Source organism: Neoarius graeffei, chromosome 9, assembly GCF_027579695.1.
Source record: "Neoarius graeffei isolate fNeoGra1 chromosome 9, fNeoGra1.pri, whole genome shotgun sequence".
Taxonomy (NCBI): Eukaryota; Metazoa; Chordata; class Actinopteri; order Siluriformes; family Ariidae; genus Neoarius; species Neoarius graeffei.
The window spans coordinates 36671442-36698294 of record NC_083577.1 but is presented as its reverse complement, the minus strand read 5'-3'; the positions used below and the strand labels follow the sequence as shown (position 1 = coordinate 36698294).

Sequence of the window (26853 nt, the reverse complement as noted above, 5' to 3'; positions counted from 1 at the left end):
GGGTCTCACAGCCAACCAGAAGAAGTGTGCGATTGGGCGGGTGGAAGTACAGTATCTGGGCTTCCACTTGGGCAACAGGCAGGTGCGTCCCCAAATTAACAAGACAGCAGCAATTGCGGCCTGCCCGAGGCCCAAGACCAAAAAGGGGATGAGACAGTTCCTGGGGCTGGCTGGCTGGCTAGTATCGTAGGTTTATACCTAATTATTCGGACGTCACCAGCCTGCTGACTGATCTGACTAAAAAGGGGGCACCAGATCCGGTCCAGTGGACAGAGCAATGCCAGCAGGCTTTTTCTGAGGTAAAGGCTGCACTGTGTGGGGGGCCACTTTTACACTCCCCTGACTTTTCTCTCCCCTTTATGTTACAGACGGATGCGTCGGACAGAGTGGCTGGGGGCTGTTTTGTCCCAGGAGGTGGAGGGGGAGAACCGCCCAGTCTTGTACATCAGTAGGAATCTGTCAGTGCATGAGGGGCGCTACAGCACCATCGAAAAAGAGTGCTTAGCAATCAAGTGGGCGGTCCTCGCCCTCCGTTACTACCTGCTGGGATGCCCTTTCACCCTCTGTTTGGACCACGCGCCCCTCCAGTGGCTCCACCGCATGAAGGATGCCAACGCGCGGATCACCCGTTGGTATCTGGCACTCCAACCCTTCAAAATCAAGGTGATCCACAGGCCAGGGGCGCAGATGGCTGTGGCAAACTTCCTCTCCTGTCGGGGGGGGAGTCGGCTGCAGGCCGGACGGCTGCCCGGCCTGAGTCGGGCGGTGGGGGTATGTGGCAGCGGGGGCGTGGTCAAGCGCCGGTTTGTGACAGGAGGGTGGAGTCAGGGAAGGTAAGTGGCAGAATCACTACACCTGACATCAATTAACCTGTGTTTGTGTGTCTTCCCAGTGACCATGCCCTACTTAAGGAGGGAGAGCAAGAGCAGAGGGAGCTCTTCCCCGAACCAGACGCCAGTTGTGTGTGTGTCTGCAGTTATATGTTAGTTGTGCACTGGAAAGTGTGACAATAAAAAACGTATTATCAACCTGAACTCTGTCCTGCCGTCTTCTGTGCTCTGCCCTTCCGTGAGAACCGCTACATATGGTTATGATTATTCTGTGAGTGCACCAATCCTTAGGTGTATAAAGTTACAACTTAAAATACAATTAGTGATAACTGTAGACTTTTCAGTGGACTACAACCTTTTTAAGGGACTGCGACGTAGTCAACCATTTATCATGTCCCAGATCAAGCTGCCATTTTTCCACAAATTTGCAGAATTTTTGCCAAATTCTGAAGAGTATTCACATCAAAGATTTAGCTTTATCTGTATTATTTCTTTCATCATTTTATTTCAAATTAAAACAAACATCATTCAAAACCGTATAGTTTATTGACGGAGTATATTTAGTGGGGTACCCCCACAGCACCCAGTTTCTGAGACAGACCCATATATATTGTAAGATTGTGTGTGTTCTCGTGCATAGCTGTCCTGAGCTTTATGACCCTTTCACACCCTGGTAAACGTGCATAATCGCGAGAACATACTCTTTTATTTTCTCTGTACCTTCTAGTTTCGCTGAAACCACATTCCTGGTTCCTCCTGTTCTAGGGGGTGTATGGTCTGCTCTTTCATGTATAATAAAAGCGACTCCTTATCTGGCGAGTTGACCTTGTGCCCCCGAGCCCCTTACTTATCTTGTCACGCAAGCTTCTGATGTATATAAACCCTGCTCTTTCTGTGTATCGTTGAGCAGTGCTTGAATAAACCAGATTGATTTAACTCGTGTGGTTTGTTTTAACCCTGCTCCAGAGCGCTCTTACGTCAACGCATCTGAACTGAGACAGACACAGGTTCTAACAATTTGGTGACCCCGACGTGATACTCTCAATCAGGTAAGACATGTTTGATTGACTACCTGGTTGGCAGTAGTTTCGTAGTGTCCTACGGAGGACAGTTTTCCCTGGTTCGAGTCCAGGAAGAGCGCGCTATACAAATTTGTACTATATTTGTTGTCTGTTCCTCTTCAGATCCGTTTGTTGTCATTGTACGATGGGAAGCTCGTTCCCTAAGCCTGCGCCAGGGGAAACCCCGGCCGAATGGATGACTAGGTGCGGTTTCGCTTATTATGTTTCTCCTTGGCTCGATAATTTGGCAGGTTGGACCGAGGCCAACCCTCAAATTCCTTCATATCCTCGCCGAGGTACTTTCGATCCTGGTTATCTTGCATCGGCCCATCGCATGATTTATGAGGGATTAGGGGACCCCGGATGGGATCGCCCGTATATGCGGGAAGGATATGCCAAATGGTATGATATGAAGAAGATTTGGGATAATTTTAAACAGGCTTATACTCCCCGTTCAGTCCTGAAATCCATCCCGAAGCCTCGGGCTGCACCCGTCACCAAGGAAACGGAGGAGGCGGCGCTAGGAAAATCCAAATCTCATTCTGCTCCTCCAGCCTCGTTAGATAGTAAACCTCCACCTTATAGTAAGGCTGGAAAAATTACTGGTAAATCGCCGTCAGCTGCAAAAACGATTCCTAAAATTTATCCGTCCCTGGCTGCTGTGTCTGCGTGCCCCCCCCCCCCACGGTTGACAGAGGGCAGCGTCCCGGAGGGATAAAGGGTGCGCCTGCATCAGCCAAGAACGGCAAAGACGAAGAAAGTAGTGACGATACCGATGATGACACTGATGATGACGATTGGGATAATCCCGATGGTGTGGGTCCAGACGCCGGCTCGCGTCCTTATCCGCCACAAAACGCTGCTTGTGTATGGGTTGCAAAGCGCAGTGGTATTGATATAACTCCTCCGTCCCCGTCGGCTCTTAAGGACATCATCTCGCTTCTTCCGTCACCCGATAAGCCCTTGCTTTTTGTTGATCAGTTAATTAATGTTTCTCGTAATTGTCAGCTTACGGGAGCTGATTACCGGTTTATTCTGCAAAATAAATTAGGAGGCGCATATGATGAGACAGCCCTGTTAGAAAACGTTCAGGTTCTCGCCCCCGTCAATGATCAAGCTGAAAATATTAAGGAAGAGTATGAAGGGGATGACGGTCGCCCGCGTCGGCGCACCGTGACTACCTTCTTTTGGAAGGACACGCCGAACGCACTGCAGCAGCTTCGTGAGCAATTGACGCGATACCTGCTCGCCTTAAAACAAGCAAATAGAGACCTGTCACAGGTCACTAATTGCAAACAGGAGCGTTCTGAGCTGACGTCGGCTTTCTGGAAGCGCTTTGGGGAAGTTTGGCAACATTTGGGAGGTCTTGAACTTGATTTGGCAAACCCGAACCCAATGTTCTTGTCCACCTTTCTGTCTAATTGTCGCCCCGAAATACAGAGCGTTTTAAAACATCACTGGAGTGACCGGAATAATCTGGTCCTCCGTCAGGCCGGGGAGTGGGTGCGCACGCTGGAGAGCGATGGTCTTTTAGACTGTAAAACGAATAAAGCATGTTTATCCGTCGTGCCGGGCGGACGAGCGGAGGGACGACAGGAGAGGGGTCGCCGAACGGGACCGCGCGGCGGGGGAGGGAGGAGAAATGGAAAGTGCCACTATTGTGGAAAAGAGGGGCACTGGATAAGAGAATGTCATGCGAAACAGCGAGATGAGCAGGAACGCGAGAAACCCGTCATGCGCGCCGGTTCAAGCCCCACAGGGCAGAGAGATCCTGCCCGCCCATAGGGCTGCCCTCAGAGCGATGAAACCCCGACCGTTGCTATGTTAAATCTTTTATTCAGCTCCCCTCTTAACGAAGATCTTCCCACTATTGTTTTATGCCTGGCAGGGACTGAATATCCTTTTTTACTCGACACCGGGGCTACCATGTCCTCAGTGGGGAGGGAATATGCGGGTCCTTTATCTACACGGTCTGTAAGCTCTGTGGGAATAGAAGGGGTTCCTTTCCATTCCAGTTGCACGCCCCCCCTTTCTGTTACTTGTGCCCTTGATCCTTTACTGAAGTTTTCTCACTCTTTTGTTTGCATGCCTGATTGCCCTTTTAACCTGCTTGGACGGGACCTCATGAGCCTCCTAGGGCTCTCTATTTCTTTTAGTGGCTCACACATGGTTGTTGACATACCAGACGACACTTCGTCGGCTGCTCTTGCCCTCACCTCTCTTTCTCTCCCCCATAACCTTCTCAATGCTGCTTGTGCCGTTACCTGCCTCACACCCTCTCTTTCTGACCTTCCAGCTTCTCTTTGGGCGGAACATAAGGACGAGGTGGGCTTTGTTAACTGTACCCCTTACGAGGCGGTCATTAAACACTCTTCGCCAGTATATGTAAAACAGTACCCCCTTTCCCCAGCTAAACTGTCTGGCATTGATGATGTTTTATGTTCTCTCCTAGAGCAAGGTGTGGTCGTCCCCTGTGTCAGCCCTTATAACACCCCAGTGAATCCGGTGCAGAAGCCCAACGGCACGTGGCGTTTCACCCAGGACTTGCGTAAGATTAATGAGTTAATTATCCCAGTCGCCCCATTAGTTCCAGACGTTCCCTCTCTTATGGCCTCGATTCCGTGTGAACATGCGTTTTTCTCTGTGATTGACCTCTGTTCTGCCTTTTTCAGCGTCCCTGTGGGCCACGACACGCAGCCCCTGTTCGCTTTTACGCACAGGGGAAAGCAGTACACATGGACCAGGTTACCCCAAGGATATGTCGATTCCCCCGCGGTTTTTACAGCCGTAGTGAGGGACGCCTTGGCCGATTTGTGCCTCCCCTCGGGCTCCTCCGTGCTCCAATACGCGGATGATCTTCTGGTAACGGCGGAGGACGAGGACCTTTGCGCTAAAGCCACACTCGCTCTCCTCTCTCTTCTGGCGCAAGAAGGTTTCAAGGTCTCACGAACTAAGCTTCAGTTCTGCCTCCCCACTGTTCGATATCTGGGTCACGATCTCTCCCAGGGCTCCCGCAGGCTCAGCCCCGAGCGTGTGCAGGTCATCCTAGACACTCAGGTGCCTGCCACCAAACACGCCCTCATGGCTTTTCTGGGACTTATCAATTACTGCCGCCAGTGGATTCCTGACTGTTCCACCTATGACAAGTGTCTGCGCTCTGCAATTCTGCACTCGGACCCTTTGACTCAGCCCCTGGTGTGGTCTGATGAGATGCTGACGGCCTTCAGGGCCTTGAAACAGGCTTTATGCTCGGCCCCTGCTCTCGGACTTCCGAATTACCGTTTGCCGTTTCATTTATATGTGTGCAACCAGCAGGGAACTGCGTCTGGGGTTTTGGCGCAGGAGCACGGGGGGGGTATGCGGCCTTGTGCGTTCCTCTCTAAAACTCTTGATTCTGTGGCACAGGGCCTCCCTGCTTGCCTCAGGGCGGTGGCTGCATGTGCTGTCATGGTCACGGACGCTGAACGGCTGGTTTTGTCTCACCCGCTCGTTCTCCACACCTCACATGATGTAGTGCACGTTTTAAAGAACCTCAGTACCCAGCATTTATCTGCGCAGCGTCGCTCTGGATACGAGTCTATTCTTTTGGCCACCGAAAACCTTACTGTTAAGCCCTCCTCCTCTTTTGATTCTCTCGCGCACGCGCTTCAGCGCCTCCTCAATTCACAGGATGATTTTCTTCCTTCTGAAACACACGACTGCATTTCTAGCATTCTTTTCGAGACAAGTATCCGCCCCGACTTACGCTCCACCCCGTTACTTTCAGGTGATTCGCTGTTTGTGGACGGCTCGTGCTCACGCCCCTCTGACGGCGTTTTCGTGTGTGGTTATTCTGTGTGCCGCCTTCCTGATGAAACTGTTGAAGCTTTTTCTCTTCCTTTCTCCTCGGCTCAGGCTGCCGAACTATACGCTCTAACCCGTGCATGTGTTATTGCCCAGGACACAGACGTCACTATCTACACTGATTCACGTTACGCTTTCGGCGTTGCTCACGACTTTGGTCGGATTTGGGCTTCGCGTGGGTTCACCACTGCAGACGGTAAGCCCATTTCTCATTCTTCGCTTGTTACTGATTTAATCACCGCCTGTCTTCTCCCGCGCTCTTTAGCCATTGTTAAGACTCGTGCTCATTGTATTGGGGACTCTTTTGAGATCAGGGGAAACTCTCTCGCCGATCGCATTGCCAAAGCCGCGGCTGCCTCCGGTGTTTTTCCGCCTTCGCTTACTCTCTCCCTGGTCTCATCCAGCCGTATGATTAGTGCCGTTCTTCCGGACATTGACTTGATCTCCCTCCAGGCCTCCGCTTCGGCCTCAGACAACCATTTCTGGGACTCATGCGGCGCGCAGCCGTCTGACGGCGTTCGGATCGATGCTCAGGGCCGCCTTTGTTTGCCTAGACATTGCACTCCTTTCCTCGTCCGCGAGTTTCATGGTCCCACTCACCGCGGACGAAGGGGGGTAGTGGAGGATTTATCCAAAATATTTTGCATCGACAAAATACACACCGATGTACATCACATTCTAGACAGATGTTTAACGTGCGCCCAGAATAATCCATCTAAACCAGGCGCGGTACATCAGCACCTTCCCATACCTGACACGCCGTTCCAGGAATGGCAGATTGACTTTACTCACATGCCAAAACAGGGCCCCTTTAAGTATCTCTTGGTCATGGTCGACAAATTTTCACGATGGGTGGAGGCTTTCCCTTGCGGGAAAGAAGACGCTCGCACGGCGGTAAACAAATTGACGCAAGAAATCATTCCGCGTTATGGTCTCCCGGTAGGGATAGACTCTGACAAAGGTACGCCGTTCACCTCTAAGGTGACACAAGAACTATGTAAGGACCTAAAAATCCTTTGGCGATTCCACATCCCGTACCATCCACAATCCTCCGGCATTGTGGAGCGCGCAAATAGAACAATCAAGGGTAAGCTGCGCAAGGCAATGCAAGAAACCGGCACTAAAAACTGGGTACAAATTTTACCCTTAGTCCTCGCTGACATGCGAATGACCGCTCAAGTGGCCCTCGACAACCTGTCTCCGTACGAGCTCGTGATGGGCCGGCCTTTTCCTACACCCTGGCGCAGAGGTATGCAGGCTATAGGAACGAGTGATCTTGATGTACATCTCAGTGAGTACGCCGTGGGTCTCATGCGGGTACTTGATGAATACTGGACGAGACTAAATTCCAAAAAGCCTCCCATTCCTGAGGCACCCACTCACCCCTTTGAGGTAGGGGATAAAGTGTTGGTAAAGAAATTCGCTAAATTAGGCACTCCTCTAGAGGAACCGCCCTACAGTGAACCCACGGATGTGCTCGCTGTAACTCGAACGGCTGTACTAACTGACCTTTTTCCACAGTGGATTCATGCCAGTCGAATAAAGAAGGCTCCAATGTAATAGAAATCTATATTGTTGATGCTTAACAGGTTTTTGTGTTTCAGAAAGTTGCTGTGACAATAGCTGACGGCCTTTTCAGGGATCCCCTTTCCAGCATCCGGAGTGATCCGGTTTCGGCTGATCTACAAAGAGGGGATGGTCGGTGCGTCCCGCAGACTTCTGAACTGAGGAATCTGGAAGACACGTGAGCCTGGGCTACCTTCAACTATCTACATCCTGTGGACACAGAAAGAACAAAGTCAGTGACCAGTATGACTTTCCTTCTGGTATTGGTCTTAGCGCTTGGAGCAGGGAATCCCGCTCAAGCCAGCCACGAGGACAACGTTTTTTGGCGATTTGCCAATTGGACTGCTAAACAACATACTAATCAGTCTTGTTATGTCTGTCAATACGTTAGAGTCTAAACTGTAGTTATACTCTGTAAACAAAGTATAAAAGAGGGGATTGTAAGATTGTGTGTGTTCTCGTGCATAGCTGTCCTGAGCTTTATGACCCTTTCACACCCTGGTAAACGTGCATAATCGCGAGAACATACTCTTTTATTTTCTCTGTACCTTCTAGTTTCGCTGAAACCACATTCCTGGTTCCTCCTGTTCTAGGGGGTGTATGGTCTGCTCTTTCATGTATAATAAAAGCGACTCCTTATCTGGCGAGTTGACCTTGTGCCCCCGAGCCCCTTACTTATCTTGTCACGCAAGCTTCTGATGTATATAAACCCTGCTCTTTCTGTGTATCGTTGAGCAGTGCTTGAATAAACCAGATTGATTTAACTCGTGTGGTTTGTTTTAACCCTGCTCCAGAGCGCTCTTACGTCAACGCATCTGAACTGAGACAGACACAGGTTCTAACATATATTATATAATATATCTCTCACACACACACACACACACACACACACACACACACACGTGATTATATATAAATAAAAACATAATATTAGAAGATATTATAATATTTTGAGATACTCAATTTCTGATTTTCATGAGCTAAGCTATAATCATCAAAATTAAAACAAAAAATCCTTGAAATATTTCACTTTACAGTGGGAAAAACAAGTATTTGACCCCTTGCTGATTTTGTTGGTTTACCCACTAAGAAAGACTCGATCAGTCTGTAATATTAATGGTAGGTGTAGTCTAACATGCTGAGACAGAATATCACAAAGAAAATCAAGAAATCGACTTTAAAGAATTTGTATTAATTTATTTGCATTTTATTGAGAAATAAGTATTTGAACCCTCTTGCCAAAAGGACTTAGTACTTTGTGGCAAACCCCTTATTAGCAAGCACAGAGGTCAGACGTTTTTTGTAGTTGATGACCAGGTTTCTGCACATATTAGGAGGAATTTTGGTCCACTCTTCTTTGCAAATGACCTCTAAATCATCAAGATTCCGTGGTTGTCGCTTGGCAACTCTGAGCTTCAGCTCTCTCCATAGATTTTCTATAGGATTCAGGTCCGGAGACTGGCTGGGCCACTCCATGACCTTGATATGATTCTTCTTCAGCCATTCCTTGGTTGCCTTGGCTGTATGCTTTGGGTCATTATCCTGCTGGAAGACCCATCCACGACCCATTTTAAGCTTTCTAGCAGAGGGAAGGAGGTTTTCACTTAGGATTTTACGGTACATGGCTCCGTCCATCCTCCCATTGGTACGGTGAAGTAGCCCTGTGCCCTGTGCAGAAAAACACCCCCAAAACAATGTTACCACCTCCATGCTTGACAGTGGGGATGGTGTTCTTGGGGTCATAAGCAGCATGTCTCTCCCTCCAGACACGACGGGTTGAATTGATGCCAAAGAGCTCAATTTTGGTCTCATCTGACCATAACACCTTCTTCCAGTCACTCTCCAAGTCATTCAGATGTTCACTGGCAAAGTTCAGGCGGGCCTGCACATGTGCTTTCTTAAGCAGGGGTACTTTGCGAGCACTGCATTAGACTATTGCGGTGTAAAGTGTTACCAACTGTTTGCTTGGTGACTGTGATCCCAGCTGCTTTAAGATCATCCACTAACTCTGCCCGTGTTGTATTAGGTCTATTTCTCACCATTCTCATGATCCTGGAAACCCCACGAGGTGAGATCTTGTTTGGAGCCCCAGACCTAGGTCAATTGATGATCATGTTGTGAGTCTTGTACTTGCGCACAATTGCACCAACAGTTGTCACCTTAACGCCCAGCTTCTTGCTAATGGTTTTGTAGCCCATACCGGTCTTGTGCAGGTCTATAATCTTCTCCCTTAAATCCACAGAAAGCTCTTTAGTCTTTCCCATGTTGGAGAGTTTGGAGTCTGACAAACTGATTGATTCTGTGGCCAGGTGGCTTTTATACAAGCCATTAGTGATATCAGGTGTCTTCAATTTAGGTGACAAGGTAATTTGGAGAGTCTAACTTGTCTGTATTAACAAGAACTCTTGATGGTTACTAGGGGATCATATACTTCTTTTTCTCAATAAAATGCAAATAAATTAATATAGATATTTAAAAGTTATTTTCTGGATTTCCTTTTTGATATTCTGTCTCCACATGTTAGAATACACCTACCATTAAAATTACAGACTGATCAAGTCTTTCTTAGTGGGTAAACCAACAAAATCAGCAAGGGATCAAATACTTGTTTTCTCCACTGTATATGTAATGAACAAAGTATATGAGAGTTTCCCTTTTTGAATTAAATTACGAAAAAAATTTACTTTCACAATATTCCAATATTTTGAGATGCGCTAGTATAAGGTCAAATAATAATGAACAATCAGACATTAAAAGAATGCATTTTTAAAACTTAACACTGAACTGTGAAGGAAAATGTATAATCATTGGTCACAAAATGTTTAGAACTCTCTCCCCTTTTGCCTTTTTATGTCTCTCCTTCAGTCATAACTACATTCTCACCATCACTCAGATACATGCAACCACACACACACACAGGGCTGCAAAAGTAGGTATACTGTCATGAAAAACAAACTGTTCGCACAAAACATTATTTTATTGATTATACAAACATATCTATAATCATATCAATAATAAACATATTAATCCCTCAAATGTTCAAACTGTTTGCCCCCGGCATTCACACATTCTACTAGTCAAGTGTGAATACCCACGCACACTCTAGCAATGTGTTATCAGCATCAATTTCCTGGCAAGCCCCCCCCCATGAACTGAACCATGTCATCAACAGAACATGGCTTGTGTGCGAAAACCCTCCTTTAATCAATTATAGTATTAAATGAAATAATCCTTACTGTATACCTACTTTTGCACGCGCACACACACACACACACACACACACACACACACACTTTCTGATGGAACCACAAAACAAGTCATTTGCACGTTGCTGCAAAGACTGGTTGAGTTCCAGAGAACAGTCCCCCAGATTGTATTATCTACTTCTCCGTTTCTCTCAATTCCACACACATGATCAAATATAAAGATAAAACACGGTAGGAAGTCATTTAGAGGTTTAGACTTAGAGGTTTTGTGTGACACAGAAAAAAATAAGGGCAATTATGTTCTTGCACATGTCTGTACTAACACACACACACACATTATATTTCCACATATAAAAATAACACACACCATCATTCACGCCTGGGGGCAGTTCCACAACACTGGCAAAACTTGCCAGCTCTCAGAAAACTTGCAGTTACCCATTCTTACATTGGTAGTGTTACAATGTGTTTGTGTGCCCTTTTTTTTTTCGTTCCCTATAGGTACGATGTAGCCCAACATGTTAACATCAGATAGTTCATTGATGGCAGGTGCCACAGAAATCACCTCAGACATACAGTGGTGCTTGAAAGTTTGTGAACCCTTTAGAATTTTCTATATTTCTGCCTAAATATGACCTAAAACAACATCAGATTTTCACACAAGTCCTAAAAGTAGATAAAGAGAACCCAGTTAAACAAATGAGACAAAAAATATACTTGGCCATTTATTTATTGAGGAAAATGATCCAATATTACATATCTGTGAGTGGCAAAAAGTATGTGAACCTCTAGGATTGGCAGTTAATTTGAAGGTGAAATTAGAGTCAGGTGTTTTTAATCAGTGGGATGACAATCAGGTGTGAGTGAGCACCCTGTTTTATTTAAAGAACAGGGATCTGTCAAAGTCTGATCTTCACAACACATGTTTGTGGAAGTGTATCATGGCATGAATAAAGGAGATTTCTGAGGACCTCAGGCAAAGCATTGTTGATGCTCATCAGGCTGGAAAAGGTTACAAAACCATCTCTAAAGAATTTGGACTCCACCAATCTACAGTGAGACAGATTGTGTACAAATGGAGGAAAGACAAGACCATTTCTACCCTCCCCAGGAGTGATCGACCAACAAAGATCACTCCAAGAGCAAGGCGTGTAATAGTTGGTGAGGTCACAAAGGACCTCAGGGTAACTTCTAAGCAACTGAAGGCCTCTCTCACATTGGCTAATGTTAATGTTCATGAGTCCATCATCAGGAGAACACTGAACAACAATGGTGTGCATGGCAGGGTTGCAAGGAAAAAGCCACTGCTCTTCAAAAAGAGCATTGCTACTCATCTGCAGTTTGCTAAAGATCACATGGACAAGCCAGAAGGCTATTGGAAAAATGTTTTGTGGATGGATGAGACCAAAATAGAACTTCTCATCTCATCTCATTATCTCTAGCTGCTTTATCTTGTTCTAGAGGGTCGTAAGCAAGCTAGAGCCTATCGCAGCTGACTATGGGCAAAAGGCGGGGTACACTCTGGACAAGTCACCAGGTCATCATAGGGCTGACACATAGACACAGACAACTATTCACACTCACATTCACACCTACAGTCAATTTAGAGCCACCAGTTAACCTAAACTACATGTCTTTGGACTGTGGGGGAAACCGGAGCACCCGGAGGAAACCCACACGGACACGGGGAGAACATACAAACTCCACACAGAAAGGCCCTCGCCGGCCATGGGGCTCAAACCTGGACCTTCTTGCTGTGAGGCAACAGTGCTAACCACTACACCACCGTGCCACCCAAAATAGAACTTTTTGGTTTAAATGAGAAGCGTTATGTTTGGAGAAAGGAAAACACTGCATTCCAGCATAAGAACCTTATCCCATCTGTGAAACATGGTGGTGGTGGTATCATGGTTTGGGCCTGTTTTGCTGCATCTGGGCCAGGATGGCTTGCCATCATTGATGGAACAATGAATTTTGAATTATACCAGCGAATTCTAAAGGAAAAACGGATCAGATCAACAGATCAGAGGTTTTGTATGAGTCTTCAGTAAAATGTGCAGAACAGAGGAGAGACCACTTCATAGGCGCCCAATGTGCCCGTGAACTTCTCACAAAACACGTCCAAATCTTTGCAGTTTGAACATTCTTGGACCATGAATGCAACGTAAATCCACCTTCTGTCGTGTTGCTGCTGGGTGCAGCAACACATCTACGTGGCATGGCAATAAATTAGCTCAGAATAAAGGATCAAAGTTGCAGTTAGCTCTGTATTTTAGTATAGCAGAAATGGCGATGAGACCGATAGACTTCCTGCTGTGACGTTACGGACGTCAAGGTCATTCATTCAGACCACTACCTATATGAATCACTTTAATCATGAAAATTACCATATTAGATTTATTGTTAACGCTTAAAACTATTCCTGTGCCATTCTTGAGGTCTCAAGGCATTTATAAACAAAAGTGAGGCTATGGCTCTGCGTATATGCTTTAATCTCTCATTTTATAAAAAAATGAAACCCCCAGACACAGATGTGGAGCAACAGATCTTCAAGCACGTTTCCACACAGACAGTATGAAGCTTAAACTGCCCAAGCATTCATTTGCTACATATCTCACTATAAGTTTTGTTGTTAGTTCTATCCATGTGTGGAATGTTGGTATTATATTTTCACTGTGTATGTATAACTTGGCTCGGGATATGGGTCAAAGTGACTGAATTATGAGGTGTTAATAGCACAAAATACAATTGTTGTAAAGGAACTTCCCCTGAAACCATTTTGCAAAAGTTCTTGTTCTGAATGTTCACCTTCATTGAATGTTGCAAGGTCAAGTTATTGTTGAACAAAACTGTGTGATTTGATCAGGGTGAAAAAAAAATTCTGGGTTTACAAATTCACTGATTATTATACAAGTGCAAAAAACACTTGATAGAGATGTCTGTGAAGATTCTCAATCATCCAGGTCATAGTAAACTGTGGGTGGTAGAAAAGGGCAACTGGACTTGCTTGAAGATTCTTGAAAACGTTTCACCTCTCGTCCAAAAGGCTTCCTCAGTTCTGTCTGACTAATAGGGAGTATCAGATATTTATCCTCTCCTGGCTCAGAATCAGAATCAGAATTCTGATGACCAGCTCATCTAAGGTGTCACTGAGGCATCATGTTGGTGTGGGTCGCTGGAGGCTGGGTGTGAATGGCGAGTCATTAGGGTGATCAAAGGATTGCCCGTTAGGGTGATCAATGGCAATCTGACTCTCTCTGTCCTCCTGTGAGTCCCCGAAAACAGCTGGGTCCTGGCGTACACCCAGCCGTCTGGGAAGAGTGTCCAAGACCACCTTGTAGATGGTTGACAAATGATGTCTTAGACCCCCACCTCTGTTCAGTGATGGCCGTTCCAGGTTTACAAAAATGGCTTCTTTGACTCCTCGCTCATACCAACGATCCTCTCTGGCTAAAATGCGTACGTCACAATCCCGAAATGAGTGTCCTTCATTGTTAAGATGAATGTAGACAGCCGAGTCCTGGCCTGAGGAGCTGGCTCTCCTGTGTTGGGCCAAGCGCCTGTATAGCGGTTGCTTCGTCTCCCCAATATACGAATTTGTGCAATTCTCACTGCACTGAATTGCATACACTACGTTGTCCTGTTTGTGTCTGGGTATTCTGTCCTTAGCGTGGACCAGTTTCTGCTTCAGGGTGTTATTGGGTCTGAAATGTACTGGAATGTTGTGTTTGTAGAAGATCCTCCTGAGTTTCTCAGATAGACCAGAAATGTAGGGAATGACAATGTTCTTGCGTTTGTTCCTGTTATCATCCTTGTCAGTTATGTTCCTTTTTATGCTCTTTAGGAAAGCCCAGTTGGGATAACCGCAATTCTGAAGTGCTTTCTTGATATGGTTCTGCTCCTTCTCTTTTCCCTCTAATGTTGTAGGAATGTTCTGAGCCCTGTGTTGCAAGGTCCTAATGACCCCCAATTTATGTTCCAGTGGGTGGTGAGAGTCGAAAAGTAGGTACTGGTCTGTGTGTGGGGGTTTCCGGTAGACCTCGATACTAAGGCTTCTGTCTTGTCTAATGTGTACATCACAATCCAAGAAGGCTAGATTATTCCCACTGACATCCTCCCGAGTGAAGTTAATGTTGCTATCCACTGCATTGATGTGTTTCGAGAAAGCTTCCACCTCCTGGATTTTGATTTTAACCCAAGTATCATCCACGTATCTAAACCAATGGCTGGGAGCAACTCCTGCAAAAGTGGTCAAAGCTATATGTTCCACTTCCTCCATGTATAAATTAGCCACAATAGGGGACACTGGTGATCCCATGGCGCATCCATGCTTCTGTCTGTAGAAACTTTCATTAAACTGGAAATAAGTGGTAGTCAGGCAGAGGTCAAGCAGGGTGCAAATCTGATCCGTGGTGAGTTTCGTTCTACCCAGTAAGGAGCTATCCTGAAGGAGTCGTTTTCTTACAGATTCGACTGCTTCTGTGGTGGGAATGCAGGTGAACAGAGAAGTGACATCGTAGGAAACCATGGTTTCATCTGAATCTAGTTTGAGGTCTGCAACTTTAGAAGCAAAATCTTGGGAATTTTTGACATGATATGGTGTATTCCCAACCAGAGGAGCCAAGATTGTGGCTAGGTGTTTAGCAATGTTATATGTGACCGAGTTTATACTGCTGATAATAGGTCTGAGAGGAGCTCCTTCTTTGTGAATCTTGGGGAGTCCGTATATGAGAGGCACGGCTTCCCCAGGGTACAATCTGTAGTAAAGAGCTCGGTTGATGGCTTGGTCCTTTTCTAGTTGTTGCAAGCAGCTAACAACTTTCTTTTTGTAACCACTTGTGGGGTCCCTCCTCAATGTTTCATAAGTGGTTGTATCACTGAGGAGACTGGTCATCCTGGAGTGGTAGTCCGCTGTGTTTAGCACCACTGTGCATCTCCCTTTGTCAGCAGGAAGGATGGTGATGTTCCGGTCTCTTTGAAGCACTGTAAGAGCCCTCCTTTCTTGGCTGGTGAGGTTGGAGGGGGGTGCTTTCGCACTGGATAGAGCAGCTGATATCTTCAGTCTAAGTTGTTCTGACTCCGTGTTGGTCAGGTTGTTGTTCCTGATGGCTGTCTCTGTGGCTGTGATGAGTTCTACTACCGGTATCCGCTCAGGTGAAACTGCAAAGTTAAGACCCTTGGATAAGACATCTCTCTCTGGTTGGGTGAGTACCCTGTTGGATAAGTTCTTCACCCATTTCTCTTCTATGTCCGGTTGTGTAGCCTGGTCAGATTTCTTCCTCCAAGTCAGACCTTCTGTCTTGCCAGAGGAGGTGGTTTTAGACAGCAATTTTTGAAATTTGCGCATCTGACGTTCCTTACCTTTGGTGTGTTGTGAAAGCTGTGCCTTCTCAGTGAGATCAGAGACTCGTTCCAAAACTTCACTGGGAAGAAGGGCTGTCAACTCCTCAAACCTCAGTTTAGTCTTGTTCTGGAGAGCATCGATGGTGAAATGTACTTGTCTCACTCTCTCATTGAGAAGCCACTTCTGGGCTTTCTGCAGGATTATCTCAGCTCTGTGTCCTTTAACCGTTGAAAATAGGCGTAGGCTAGTGGGGATAATGTTGGTTTGTCGGCATCTCAGGTTAAAACGCAGGTGGTTTCTGTAGTCTGCCAGTTTTCTGGAACACTTCTCATACTCCCGCACCAGTCGAAGGGTTCTCATCCCAAAATGCGTGGAAACAGAAACTGGTCCACGCTAAGGACAGAATACCCAGACACAAACAGGACAACGTAGTGTATGCAATTCAGTGCAGTGAGAATTGCACAAATTCGTATATTGGGGAGACGAAGCAACCGCTATACAGGCGCTTGGCCCAACACAGGAGAGCCAGCTCCTCAGGCCAGGACTCGGCTGTCTACATTCATCTTAACAATGAAGGACACTCATTTCGGGATTGTGACGTACGCATTTTAGCCAGAGAGGATCGTTGGTATGAGCGAGGAGTCAAAGAAGCCATTTTTGTAAACCTGGAACGGCCATCACTGAACAGAGGTGGGGGTCTAAGACATCATTTGTCAACCATCTACAAGGTGGTCTTGGACACTCTTCCCAGACGGCTGGGTGTACGCCAGGACCCAGCTGTTTTCGGGGACTCACAGGAGGACAGAGAGAGTCAGATTGCCATTGATCACCCTAACGGGCAATCCTTTGATCACCCTAATGACTCGCCATTCACACCCAGCCTCCAGCGACCCACACCAACATGATGCCTCAGTGACACCTTAGATGAGCTGGTCATCAGAATTCTGATTCTGATTCTGAGCCAGGAGAGGATAAATATCTGATACTCCCTATTAGTCAGACAGAACTGAGGAAGCCTTTTGGACGAGAGGTGAAACGTTTTCAAGAATCTTCAAGCAAGTCCAGTTGCCCTTTTCTACCACCCACAGTTCACTTGATAGAGACTGTGACTAAAGTCATAGTAATTTGTGCTAGCTGTTACAAACCAGGACGTCTGGTCACTGTACCCTATAGATCCAGAACAATAAGAGATAGAGTATGATGCTTAGTTAGGAAAAGTTGGACCCTGCCGCCATGAACAAAATTTTAAAAATTTATTTTTTTCAATCATGAAAATTGACAGTTATGGTATAAACAGAGGTGGACAGTAACAAAGTATATTTACTTGAATACTGTACTTAAATACACTTTGAGTACTGTACTTGGAGTTTTTTTTTTGGAAACTTATGACTAACTTCACTACATTTGAAAGACAAACATCGTACTTTTCACTCCACTACATTTCTATCAAGGTCCTTGTTACTCATTACTATGAAGCAGCTTTGAAAGGGGATGTTTTTTTTTTTCTAAAACGTGATTGGTTTTTTTCACAGGTGACATTGAGACAGCCTGTCAGTAATCACTAGGGTCACATCACGTCCATAGTCTGGATAAAATCAAGTTCAGTGATTTCTCTGCAGCATTATTTAACATGATCAGTTGATGGCAGAATGGAAGGAGGCAGTTCTTCTGGGGAATGAACACCCATGGTCATACCTAGAACCCCTGTTTCAGTTTACTGAAAGGAATGAACTTGTTGATATTTTTGTCGGGGGCGGCACGGTGGTGTAGTGGTTAGCGCTGCCGCCTCACAGCAAGAAGGTCCTGGGTTCGAGCCCCGTGGCCGGCGAGGGCCTTTCTGTGCGAAGTTTGCATGTTCTCCCCGTGTCCGCGTGGGTTTCCTCCGGGTGCTCCGGTTTCCCCCACAGTCCAAAGACATGCAGGTTAGGTTAACTGGTGACTCTAAATTGACCGTAGGTGTGAGTGTGAATGGTTGTCTGTGTCTATGTGTCAGCCCTGTGATGACCTGGCGACTTGTCCAGGGTGTACCCCGCCTTTCGCCCATAGTCAGCTGGGATAGGCTCCAGCTTGCCTGCGACCCTGTAGAAGGGTAAAGCGGCTAGAGATAATGAGATGAGATATTTTTGTTTGCGATCTGCTCATGAAATATCCAGATAGCTGTCATTTGGTGTCGTCTGTTTATTACAACCCCAATTCCAAAAAAGTTGGGATGCTGTGTAAACTGGAAATAAAAACAGAATGTAATAATTTGCAACCCTTAGCAAAAAGAAGTTTATTCAAGTGTACTATGAGTATACTTATTTTTTACTAAAACTGAGGAAGTATACTTGAAGTTGACTTTTTATAAACTATATTGTATATACTTAAGAATAGTAAAGTGAAGTATACTTGGCTTATACTGAAAAGTATAAACAAAAGTCTAAGTACATTAATACTTACAGGCGTCATGCAGTGGCAATAAAAGTCGCATTATTCTGCACCAGAATGCTTTCGAGATTCGAAATAAATTGACCGTCGATTTTTCAAAAGCTTCCCACGGTTGTAATCGGTCCTTATTTGATCATGCCCATCACTTGAAATTTTCCGCGTTCGCAGTGCCCCCTCTCAGTCAATGGAACAGCTGCGTGACGTCATACCAGTAACCACTCGGTGCAGTTGCAATGACGGACACACCAGAAAATAGGAGCGATGCTGAGGAAATTAGCTTTGATTTTACTGATACAGAAGAAAATGGCCCACAAGTAGAGATTTTGACAGCCGAATGTCCTGGTGGTATCCAGCCGTGAGCAATTCCAGCGTTATGGACGTGACACTTGAACTCAAAATGGCAACAAATGACCCAGTGCATGTTTTATTGTCTCCCAGTATTTAAACAGGTGTTGCATATTTTAAGGATGTACCATACTGGAGAAGTGATAGAACAAGAACAATTCCCATAGTACATCTAGGGCATGCCAGAAAATGCCAATAAAAGATGCGTTATGGGTGTGACAGAAAAAGTATCACTTTTCTTGGGTGACTGTACATTTTTATCAAACTCTGTGAAATCGTAAACCTAATGTCGAAATGGAGATATCCGTTTGATAGAGGGGTCCAAGGTGAATATTAAAAAATCTTTGTTTAAAATATTTTGTATTTCATGCAGAGTTTCAGAAGGAAAAGTCAGCGTTATGGATGTGACGCGTCTGAAATAGACATGGCATATGTTTAGAAAATCAGCAATTTAACCACCATAACCCTTTGAAAAACTCTCTAAATATCAGCTAAAACTATCAACGTTCTTAAATAATATTTAGGATGGCTATTGTTTTGCTGTTTTGTGGATTTTAGCATACATTTCTGTGGCTTGTGGCAATAATATAGAATTGTACATGATCAAAGTTGATTTTAGCTTGGGTTTTACATTATAAGAAAGAAAGACTGACAGTGACATATTAGGTTGGTTACAAATTGGTTCAGCTTGTTCACATCTGTAAAATACAGGCCTAGGTGATATCTCTGGGAGTGGTTTTGATGTATTACATGTTGCTTTATTTTTGCATAGTGAGGTTGACATTTACATGGAATTGCCCCCTTACAGATTTGAACCTGAGCGCTCATCTTCAGAAGAAAATGAGGACAGTTCTGACGACGACAGAAACGAAGACGAGAATGAAGACCGGCGACTTGAAGACTTGTTTTGGTTGGTTTCTCTGACTAAATCACTACTTGTGTGTATTTTTAAAGACCATTTTCACTTGAATTAGAATGCTGTGTGATTTAATCTATGATTTATGTGTAATACTGACAGCTGTAGGGGGTGAAAGTATAGCTAGAAAGATTGAATTCTAGCAACTTGACAGCTTGCGATCTCGCGAAATGCAGTGGGCCTTCTGATACAGTAGACCCCTTGATATTCCAGTTTTCATCATTTTCCTTTTATTGCGGTTGATTTTAACTTGATATTCAGTATGTTATAGGCTGGGAGTATTGAGCTTTGTATTGTATTGTTTAGTAAACGTACAATCGTCAGTAATAAGTGATAATTATTAGTTAAAGGCAGCTCTGTGGCATAAATCTTTCAATTAATCTTCTGTCATCCATTTGCTAAAATTATGTGCCACATATGCTATCAAGACAACACTTCATGTGACAAAGAAAGATATGACAAATACATAAATGTATGAAAATCATTTTGTACAATTAATGATTGATACATAGAAACACTTAAAACGTGTGTGGCAGCGGGGGCGTGGTCAAGCGCCGGTCTGTGACAGGAGGGCGGAGCCAGGGAAGGTGAGTGGCAGAAATCACTACACCTGACGGTAATTAACCTGTGTTTTGTGTGTTTTCCCAGTAACCGCGCCCTATTTAAGGAGGCAGAGCTCATCCCGGGACAAGAACACAGTGTGTGTGTTTCGCGATCAGATTAAAACTGGCGGTTATACTGAAAAAGTCTGGCAATAAAAAGCCTATTTGCATCTGAAGCGTTGTCCTGCCGTCCTCTGTGCTCCACCCACACTTCAGAGAGCTCTACAGTGGTGCCAAAACCCGGGACAAGGTGGAGCACCAACCTCGCAGCCCCATGGAATCCTCCCCGTTCGCGGACCTGGTCCACGCCCTCGCCACGGCTCAGCAAAGCCAGCACCAGGCGCTCGTCACGCTCCGAAAGGAGCAAGAGCGGCGCTTCGAAGCCCTGGTGTTGACCCAGCAGGAAGATCGCGAGGCGCTCCGGCATCTCCTCGCGTCGGCGGGGTCCACCAGCGCCCCAGCCGCGGGCCCGTCTCCCCTCACCATGACCAAGATGGGCCCGCAGGACGACCCCGAGGCATTTCTCACATTGTTCGAGCAGGTCACCGAAGCCTCGGGGTGGCCGATGGAGCAGCGCGCGGCGCGCCTCCTCTCCCTCCTGACGGGAGATGGCGCAGCTGGCCGCGCTATAACTCCCCGCCAACCGCCGGCTGGCCTACGCGGACCTTCACCGGGCCGTCCTCCGCGGCGGTTGGCGGGGAGTTATAGCGCGGCCAGCTGCGCCATCTCCCGTCAGGAGGGAGAGGAGGCGTGCCACGCGCTGCTCCATCGGCCACCCCCTCGAACAATGTGAGAAACGCCTCGGGGTCGTCCTGCGGGCCCATCTTGGTCACGGTAAGGGGAGACGGGCCCGCGGCCGGGGCGCTGGTGGACCCCGCCGACGCGAGGAGATGCCGGAGCGCCTCGCGATCTTCCTGCTGGGTCAACACCAGGGCTTCGAAGCGCCGCTCTTGCTCCTTTCGGAGCGTGACGAGCGCCTGGTGCTGGCTTTGCTGAGCCGTGGCGAGGGCGTGGACCAGGTCCGCGAACGGGGAGGATTCCATGGGGCTGCGAGGTTGGTGCTCCACCTTGTCCCGGGTTTTGGCACCACTGTAGAGCTCTCTGAAGTGTGGGTGGAGCACAGAGGACGGCAGGACAACGCTTCAGATGCAAATAGGCTTTTTATTGCCAGACTTTTCAGTATAACCGCCAGTTTTAATCTGATAGCGAAACACACACACTGTGTTCTTGTCCCGGGATGAGCTCTGCCTCCTTAAATAGGGTGCGGTTACTGGGAAAACACACAAAACACAGGTTAATTACCGTCAGGTGTAGTGATTTCTGCCACTCGCCTTCCCTGGCTCCGCCCTCCTGTCACAGACCGGCGCTTGACCACGCCCCCGCTGCCACAGTGTGTTTTTTAAAAAATAATTTTTTTCTATCAATACGTAGCCATGACCTTGAAATCAGATCCATTGATAACAAAAGTCACAAATAGTGTTCAGTGTTCGTTGTTACAGCCAAACACAACACACCGATTAGGCATTTTGTATCACAGAATATTAATACATCATTTCATAGTGTTTTGAGTGTTCAAAACTATCCACAAACTGAATAAATCCACAAAATCCGCAATGTAAACAACTCTGGTAAACGCACGCTATAGAGAAAACATGGCGACAGGCCAGCATCACCCAAGGGAGGTTACTGGTATGACGTCACACACAAGTTGACCTAGTTAACGGCTGGCTGCCTAAATCTGGCTGTGCGCGTCAACTTTAAATGCTTGTAGCGGGCGCATCGTGACACTGAGATCGCGGGAAACAGAGGGGCTTGAATAACCCACCAAACCCGACATTTTGACACATGATATAGCCTGATTGCTGAAATTACCGCACGACGCCTTTAATACTAAAACTTATACTTTAGTATACTTTTTACGTTTGTCTGCCACAAAGTATTAATACTTAATATATCTTGCTCCAAGTGCATAATAAGGTCAAGTCATTGACTCATGCATAACATTTAATTTATATATTAATATAATATAATGCTGGTGTACTGCTCTCTCTAAGTGTTATGCTCCCTGAGCGTGAACGTAGATTAAACAGTCGGCCAAACTCCTTTTCAAGAGCCAGGAAAATGAGCGTGCTTGCTCCTTTTAATAACTTCTCTTTCATCAAAATGGCAACATGAATCGGAGTAAAACTACAAAAGAAAGAAAATAACATTTCCATTACTTACTGTACTGTAAGAAGCTAATAAAATTAACAGATGCTGACATCAAAAATAACAACGCATATTAGCTTAACATAACATTACATGAAGGTTAGAGAGAAATATTCGACTATCAAATGAATTAACCTTACTCAAACATTACTAAACTTACATAAAAGAAATACCAGACAAATTAAACCAACTATGATACGTACAGTCATTGCTTTCTGGCAGGTTCATGAAACACACAACACACTAGTGACCACACTTCGTTTACTGCATTACTGAACTGACTTCAGTAATAAATAAAGAAAACTTCATCTGCCTGAGTCCACTTCCTGTGTCACAATATATCAAAATAAGAGTAAGTAGTACAAAACTTAGATTAAACACCACTTTACCTTTTAAAAACCTTATAAAATTCTTCTAACGTAAACATAATTTTATCTTTATTAAAGTCAAGATAAAAACTTATTATGCAGAGCAGAACACTCCCCGTCTGGCATTTAATGCCACTTTAACACTTAAATGTCCAAACTAGACCCTTAGCCTTCCTTTGGCAAGAGCAAAACAACTTCAGAAATTGGCCAGAGAAATGTCTTTACTTTGTCTTGAGAAGTGGTCTTGATTTCAATCTTCCTGACCTTTCCATCCACGCTTGGGATGGTAGCAGTGACCAGGCCCATAGGCCACTCGTTGCGAGGAGACTGAATGTCTTTGAGTAACACCACATCTCCGGCCTGTAGGTCTCGAGTTGCGGTGCGCCATCTGCGCCTCGGCTGAAGGGTATGGAGATACTCCTTTCTCCATTGTGTCCAAAACTCATTGGCAAGTGCCTGCACTTGTCTCCACTGACACTTAAAAAGATCTTTCTCATTGAAACTGCCAGCTGGAGCCGACACCCCAGGTTTTTGGGTTAACAGCATTGCAGGTGTCAGAAGCCTTGGATAGGAGGGATCAGAGGTCACAGGGACTAATGGCCTTGCATTGATTATGGCAGACACCTCCGCCATTAGGGTAGACAGCACCTCATGAGTTAGATTTGCACGCTTAGCTGGCAGCAGCATAGCGTCAAGAATTCTGCGGGCCACGCCAATCATGCGCTCCCATACGCCCCCCATATGGGACGCATGTGGCGGGTTGAACTCCCATGTGCACCCATGCTCATGAAGATATTTCACGGTGCTGGCCTGACCTGGATCGTCCGGCCTTAGGCCCAGTTCAGAGCTTGCCCCAATGAAGTTTGTGCCCCTATCGGATCTCAACTGCTTCGCTGGCCTCCTAACTGCAAAAAACCTTCTTAAGGCATTGATGCAGCTGTCTGAATCCATGGATTCGATCAGCTCGATGTGCACACCCCTTATACTCATGCAAGTAAAGAGTATAGCCCACCGCTTACTATGAGCCACGCCGCCTCTGGTGCGTCTGGTGACCACGTTCCAGGGCCCAAAAACATCTAAGCCCACATGTGTGAATGGCGGGGATGTGTCCAGACGTTCTGGGGGAAGGTCGGCCATCTTTTGTATCTCAAGCTTACCTCTCAGCTTTCGACAGGTGACGCAGTGGTAAATGACTGAGCCTATCAGCTTCTTGCCGGCGACGACCCACAGGCCAGCGGCCCTCACTGCCCCCTCTGTGAAGTGTCGCCCTTGGTGCTGCACTTCTGTGTGGTAATGTGTCACCAACAACTTTGTGACATGATTCTGTTTTGGAAGAATGACTGGATTTCTCACCTCCGGGTTCTCAGACGCATGTCTCAGACGTCCTCCGACCCTCAGGACGCCGTCACACAGGAAAGGGTCGAGCTCCAGGATGACACTTGACTTTGGAACAGGGCGATTCTCTTGCAGTGCTTTATACTCCTCCGAATAAGCATCCCTTTGGACGGACATAAGTATGTACTTCTTAGCAGCAGCTAGCTCATCTGGAGTGCGAGGTTTTTTACACACGTGCCATCCTTTGCACGTGTCTGGCAAACCTAGCCTGAATGATGACGCTTGGTGAATTAAGAAAGAGACTGCCCGCAGCAAAGACCCCCAAGTGGAGAATCTCTTGAAGCGCTCTGTGAATTTATTTTCGCTTACGTGAGTAGCAAGGGTGGTCAGCTGTAGCCTCACATCTTTTTCTGTTTCAGGATCCACTAATGGAAAAATCTCGTCAGTCCCAGACTGCTGCGACTTGTGAAGGAACTCAGGACCTGTGAACCACATGGTAGTGTTAAGCTGCGATGCGGGCACCGACCTAGTGGCCAGGTCAGCTGGATTTTGATCTGTGGGCACGTAGTGCCACTGCTGGGGAGAGGTTGACTGACGTATGTGGTGAACGCGGTTGTGTACATATACAAAGAACCTCTTAGTCTCATTGTGTATATACCCGAGCACCACTTTGCTGTCACAGAAAAACTTCACCGCATCTGGCTTATAATCTAGCTCCTCCAGAATCAATTCAGCCATTTCCGTGGCCAGCACAGCTCCACACAATTCAAGGCGGGGAATGGTTGGCTCTGGTTGAGGGGCTAACTTTGCTTTCCCGAGCACAAAGCCCACTCTGCACTGCCCACCTGGTGTGATGACCCTTAGGTAAGCTACTGCCCCTATGGCCCAGTTAGAAGCATCCGAAAAGAGACACAGCTCTGTGTATGTGGCACTGGACAGGGACTGCTGTATGTATGAGCGGGAAATGTGAAGACAGCTCAGATCTTGTAGTGACTTTTTCCAAATTTCCCATTTATTCAGCTTGTCTGCAGGGAGGTCAGTGTCCCAGTCACACACCTCTTTGGAAAGTTCCCTCCACAGTGCTCGTCCTCGAATGGTCACTGGGGCAACAAAGCCCAGTGGGTCGAAGAGGCTGTTGACCGTGGACAGCACTCCACGACGTGTGAATGGCTTGTCACTGACCGCCACTCTGAAGGTGAAAGTGTCAGAGTCGATGTCCCAGCACAAACCGAGACTTCTCTGCACAGGCAGGGCTTCCTTGTCAAGGCCTAAGTCTCTTAAGCCTGCGGCCAGATCTTCGGATGAGAATGCTTTCATCACCTCAACACTGTTTGAGGCAATCTTGTGCAGCTTGAGATTAGATTCAGCAAGTGATGCTCGTGTGCGCTTGAGCAGGTCGATGGCCTCAGCTTCGGTCGGGAGGGAGATGAGCCCATCATCCACGTAAAAGTGTCTCTCGACGAAGCAACGCGAGTCTGATCCATACCTCTCTTCACTCTGTTGAGCGGCTCTCCGTAAGCCACACGTGGCCACTGCTGGCGAGGGGCTATTCCCGAACACGTGCACACGCATGCGGTACTCAGTTACCTCCTTTCTTGGGTCGTTGTCTTTGTGCCAGAGGAATTGTAAGTAATTCCTGTGATCTTCTCTCACTAAGAAGCCGTAGAACATTTGCTGGATGTCAGCAGTAACCGCAATGAGCTCTTTTCGGAATCTGAGCAGGACTCCGAGAAGGGAGTTGTTTAAATCGGGGCCTGAGAGTAAGACGCTGTTCAGCGAGATGCCACCCTCTGGTGCGCTAGAGTCAAAGACAACCCTAATCTGGCCTGGCTTTTGGGGATGAAACACACCGAAGAAGGGTAAGTACCAATGCTCTGTGTTCTCGCTGAGAGGGGGTGCTTCCTCTGCATGCCCGTTCTTGAAGAGTCCCTCCATGAAGGCAAGAAACTGTTCTTTCATTTCAGGGTTTTTGTTCAGCGTGCGTTGCAAGGAGTGGAGGCGAGAGAGCGCCTGAGCACGGTTATTTGGAAGATGTGGCCTAGGTGACCGAAATGGCAGTGGAGCAGTCCAGCTGTTTTGCTTGTCCTGAACAAACTGTTCATGCATTGTTTTCAGAAATGTCTCATCCTCAAAGGACAACGCAGGTTTGTTGTCGTTTTCTGTTCTACTGAACACGTTGAGGCCGAGCTTGTTTTTAGCATGAACACTGACTGCTGGATGGCGAGGGAGACCATGGCTCTGCTCCCCGCCATAACTTGCCCTCTCTTTCACGTAGATGTGACTTTGGCATGGTGTCAGGAAAGATGGACGCCCATTCTGTAGGATATTAATTTTGTAGACAGCTACAGTAGGCTTGTGTGTGCTGTCGATGCAAACTTCCCCAACTATGACCCACCCGAGGTCTAAGCGCTGTGCAAAGGGTGCACTGTTGGGCCCATTAATCTGCTCCCTCACCTTATGCACACGGATGATGTCCCTACCCAGCAGTATTAGGATCTGTGCTTCAGGATCAAGCTCTGGGATTTGTGAGGCCACAGGTCTTAAATGGGCATGCGAAAGAGCGACCTCTGGTGATGGGATTTCTGCCCTATTGCTTGTCATTTCATTGCATTCAATGAGTGGGGGTAAATCTAAGCACACCTTGCCATTCATGGCTTCTATCTGGAACCCTACTGCCTTCCTGCCAAGCATTTCTGAGGTGCCCGCACAGGTCTTCATGAGATAAGGTGAAGGGCTGCCGTGGACGCCGAAGAGCTGAAAAAACTCTGACCGGGCCAGCGAGCGGTTGCTCTGGTCATCCAG

General features: G+C 46.6%; 1 protein-coding gene across 6 annotated transcripts in view; it reads right to left on the bottom strand.

Annotated features, from left to right (window-relative positions):
- Positions 1-26853, bottom strand: part of LOC132891633 (uncharacterized) — a 152015-nt gene that overhangs the window by 14860 nt on the left and 110302 nt on the right. The window contains exons 1-2 of one of the 6 annotated variants that reach the window (XM_060929397.1): positions 22552-22772; positions 7244-7510 (exon numbers count right to left, since the gene is read on the bottom strand). The exons of 2 other annotated variants lie outside the window; for them this stretch is intronic. In XM_060929397.1, the coding sequence (XP_060785380.1) occupies positions 7244-7264 (21 nt within the window). In that variant the 5' untranslated portion in view covers positions 7265-7510; positions 22552-22772. Of the gene's footprint in view, positions 1-1550; positions 1682-7243; positions 7511-22551; positions 22773-26853 lie in introns of those variants that run through there. 3 more of the 6 variants (XM_060929398.1, XM_060929399.1, XM_060929404.1) reach the window with 3 other exon arrangements.